A 4,436-nucleotide genomic window follows, 5' to 3' on the forward strand; every position below is an offset into this window, starting at 1 on the left:
TGTAGTCACTCTGTCGTCGCGTTGTAGTCACTTTGTCGTCGCATTGTTGTCACTTTGTCGTCGCATTGTAGTCACTTTGTCGTCACGTTGTAGTCACTTTGTCGTCACTTTGTCGTCACTTTGTCGTCACGTTGTTGTCACTTTGTCGTTACGTTGTAGTCACTTTGTCGTTACGTTGTTGTCACTTTGTCGTTACGTTGTTGACGTTGTTGTCACTTTGTCGTCACTTTGTCGTCACTTTGTAGTCACTTTGTAGTCACTTTGTAGTCACTTTGTCGTTACGTTGTAGTCACGTTGTAGTCACTTTGTCGTCACTTTGTCGTCACGTTGTTGTCACTTTGTCGTTACGTTGTAGTCACTTTGTCGTTACGTTGTTGTCACTTTGTCGTTACGTTGTTGACGTTGTTGTCACTTTGTCGTCACTTTGTCGTCACTTTGTAGTCACGTTGTAGTCACTTTGTCGTCACTTTGTCGTTACGTTGTAGTCACTTTGTCGTTACGTTGTAGTCACTTTGTCGTCACTTTGTCGTCACGTTGTTGTCACTTTGTCGTTACGTTGTAGTCACTTTGTCGTTACGTTGTTGTCACTTTGTCGTTACGTTGTTGACGTTGTTGTCACTTTGTCGTCACTTTGTCGTCACTTTGTAGTCACTTTGTAGTCACTTTGTTGTCACTTTGTCGTTACGTTGTAGTCACTTTGTCGTTACGTTGTAGTCACTTTGTCGTCACTTTGTCGTCACGTTGTTGTCACTTTGTCGTTACGTTGTAGTCACTTTGTCGTTACGTTGTTGTCACTTTGTCGTTACGTTGTTGACGTTGTTGTCACTTTGTCGTCACTTTGTCGTCACTTTGTAGTCACTTTGTAGTCACTTTGTAGTCACTTTGTCGTTACGTTGTAGTCACTTTGTCGTTACGTTGTAGTCACTTTGTCGTCACTTTGTCGTCACGTTGTTGTCACTTTGTCGTTACGTTGTAGTCACTTTGTCGTTACGTTGTTGTCACTTTGTCGTTACGTTGTTGACGTTGTTGTCACTTTGTCGTCACTTTGTCGTCACTTTGTAGTCACTTTGTCGTTACGTTGTTGTCACTTTGTCGTTACGTTGTAGTCACTTTGTCGTTACGTTGTAGTCACTTTGTCGTCACTTTGTCGTCACGTTGTAGTCACTTTGTCGTTACGTTGTCACTTTGTCGTTACGTTGTTGTCACTTTGTCGTTACGTTGTTGACGTTGTTGTCACTTTGTCGTCACTTTGTCGTCACTTTGTAGTCACTTTGTAGTCACTTTGTAGTCACTTTGTCGTTACGTTGTAGTCACTTTGTCGTTACGTTGTAGTCACTTTGTCGTCACTTTGTCGTCACGTTGTTGTCACTTTGTCGTTACGTTGTAGTCACTTTGTCGTTACGTTGTTGTCACTTTGTCGTTACGTTGTTGACGTTGTTGTCACTTTGTCGTCACTTTGTCGTCACTTTGTAGTCACTTTGTAGTCACTTTGTCGTTACGTTGTTGTCACTTTGTCGTTACGTTGTTGACGTTGTTGTCACTTTGTCGTCACTTTGTAGTCACTTTGTAGTCACTTTGTAGTCACTTTGTCGTTACGTTGTAGTCACTTTGTCGTTACGTTGTTGTCACTTTGTCGTTACGTTGTCGTCACTTTGTAGCCACTTTGTCGTTACGTTGTTGTCACTTTGTCGTTACGTTTTAGTCACTTTGTCGTTACGTTGTTGTCACGTTGTCTTTCAGTTCATCACCTTGTCAGAACAGTTGACTTTGGCGCCGTTGTTCAGCAGCAGTTTGACGATGTCTGCGTGACCTCGACCTGCAGCCCAGATGATCGGATACACACTGTATTGCTGTGAGACAGACAGACAGACAGGCAGGCAGACTGATCAGGTTAAATGTCTGTTAACTGTTTCATTCATAATTCAAGAAAATAAAATGTGTGTGTGTGTGTGTGTGTGTTACCTGTCCTGTAGTGTTGGGGTTAGCTCCGTGTTCCAGCAGCAGCTCCGTGACCTCCACACGCCCTTTGTAGGCCGCCCACATCAGAGCGGTCCATCCTCCCTTAAACACACACACACACACACACACACACACACACACACACACACACACACACACACACGATTGTGTTATTAATTCAATGTGTTTAATAGAGATTACCCATAATCCCGTTTTCTGTTGAAGGTTAACATGATGTGGGACTACATGTCCCATGATTCTCAGCTGCTGCGTGGCCTCACCATGTCTCTGTGCTCGATGTAGGCGCTGTTCTCCAGCAGCTCCTTCACTACGTCCACGTGACCTTCTTTAGCAGCACAGATCAGAGCCGACCAGCAGTCCTGACGACAGAGACACATGTTACCATGGAAACACCTGATTAACTCTGCCTGTCTCCTAGCAACCGCAGCATCCGAGGCAACGAGAGCAGAGCGTTTCACAGGGAGGCGGCGGGTGCATTTGGTTTGCTCACCACGTCGTCCAGGTTGACGTTGGCTCCTCTCCTGATGAGCTCCTGGATGATCTCCAGACTGCCCTGCTCCGCTGCCAGCATGAGCGGCGTCTGCCCGTTCTGATGACACACACAGGTCACATGACACAGGTCACATCACACAGGTCACATGACACAGGTCACATGACACAGGTCACATCACATCACACAGGTCACATGTTTCATGACTAATGAAAACAACAAAATATAATAACTCATGAACTCATTTCAGACAGAGCTACAGCTACCGGGAGGAACGTCAGAGGAACGTCAGAGGAACATCAGACGAACGTTAGAGGAACGTTAGAGGAACGTCAAAGGAACATTAGAGGAATGTTGGAGACATATGTTTGTTGTCTAAGGTCATTGACGTACGTCGCTGCGTCCGTCCACCTCCTTGAAGCGGTCCAGGTGAGCCTTCAGGGCAGACAGGTTCTCCTCCTCCACGTAGCTGAACAGGTTCTGGATGGCCAGAGTGGTCATCTTGATGGATGTGGTGGTGTCCATGATTTCTGCTGTCTGTCAGTGCGCCCCCTATAGGCCGAAGGACAATATGTCAGCGTGACACGTCAGCACACACAGGTAAACACACCGAGCCCTGACCTCAGATCACTAATCTGCAGACACTACATTACCCACAAGCCTCACAGAGATCCACATGGAAATACACCAATGAGAGGAGCAGCTGTCACCATGGAAACTGATTCATTGTGACCACATTGTTCACCACAGCCTCACAGAGTTCATCTTTAACAGAGTGAGTATAGTTTATGGAAAGAAGACTAAAATATATGAAATACATCATCAGGATGTCCTTAGCCTCACCTGAGCTAAACCTGAGTTAAACCAGAATTAAACCTGAGTTAATCCTGAGTTTAAAGCAACAGATATGTAAATATAATTCAGCTGTCTGTCTCCATGGCAAATCTGAACATGAAACAGCTGACATTTAAACTGTGTGTGTGTGTGTGCGTGATGATGTTTATTATTGATCAGGTTGTTGTGTGTGTTTTAATAAAGAACTAATCATATTCAACATGTGATCCACATGAATAGCAGAATGTGAGGTTATATACATATATATATACACATACATACATATACATGTGTGTGTGTGTGTGTATGTATATATATATATATATATATACATATACACACACACACACACACATACAAAAATGACATGTATGCATTTTAATTAGAAGTTTCAATAAACTAAAACTGTATTGGCGTATATAGATAATAAAATATAGACCCATGCATACCAGTGGCACACAGTGCTACAAACGTCTGTGCATGCTTCCTGAGTATGGACCTGTTCTCTGTCCTGACAGGCAGCTGAGACAGGAAGTGGTCAATGAAGTCCAGAGGGGTGACTGAAGCCAGGTCCCACTTCAGTTTGTTCAAGACCAGAAGCTCCATTTGCTGTGAGTGGACGACAGAAGGACAGGTTCAAGTGTGATCCAGACAGACAGATGCAGGGATTAACAAAAAGTCATGACAGAGGTTTCTGCCTACTTCAGGGTCAGGGGGTCATCAAAACCATTAGTAAGCCCCCTCTGGGGACCATGAATGTCTACAGTGACTACTTTATGACAACTCAGCTATTTCTAAAAAGATCTTAGTCTGTGTCTAAAGTGTTGGTCTCAGGAAATGTTACCCTTGTGGTGAGGCCACAGAAAAAGTTCAAGAGATTATAAAACTATAACTAGTCAAGGGATCAGAAAATCCAGACTGGCCAATCTGGCCAGTAGCTGTTGAAATATGTTGATGTGAACTTCAGACAAACAGGCGTATTGGATGTTGCATACTTATGACCTTTGATTATAGTTTCCGCTCTTAGACTAAGCATTTTAATGATGATGAGCAGCACTGACTGACGTACCAGCAGTTGAGATGGTGCTACAGAGTTATCTGTGTAGATGCAGAGTTTCTCAGCAGTGAGTGG

At 44.0% G+C, this 4,436-nt stretch overlaps 1 protein-coding gene across 3 annotated transcripts in view; it reads right to left on the bottom strand.

Moving 5' to 3' along the window:
* The window catches only part of kidins220b (kinase D-interacting substrate 220b), an 18,491-nt gene that overhangs the window by 9,502 nt on the left and 4,553 nt on the right, over nucleotides 1-4,436 (bottom strand). For 2 of the 3 annotated variants that reach the window (XM_027279285.1, XM_027279284.1), the window contains exons 2-6: nucleotides 2,864-3,022; nucleotides 2,471-2,569; nucleotides 2,241-2,339; nucleotides 1,963-2,061; nucleotides 1,749-1,850 (exon numbers count right to left, since the gene is read on the bottom strand). In XM_027279285.1, coding sequence (XP_027135086.1) covers nucleotides 1,749-1,850; nucleotides 1,963-2,061; nucleotides 2,241-2,339; nucleotides 2,471-2,569; nucleotides 2,864-2,995 — 531 coding nt within the window. In that variant the 5' untranslated portion in view covers nucleotides 2,996-3,022. Of the gene's footprint in view, nucleotides 1-1,748; nucleotides 1,851-1,962; nucleotides 2,062-2,240; nucleotides 2,340-2,470; nucleotides 2,570-2,863; nucleotides 3,023-4,436 lie in introns of those variants that run through there. The other variant, XM_027279286.1, reaches the window with a different exon arrangement.

Source organism: Larimichthys crocea, chromosome VI (assembly GCF_000972845.2).
Source record: "Larimichthys crocea isolate SSNF chromosome VI, L_crocea_2.0, whole genome shotgun sequence".
In the NCBI taxonomy this organism is placed as follows: Eukaryota; Metazoa; Chordata; class Actinopteri; family Sciaenidae; genus Larimichthys; species Larimichthys crocea.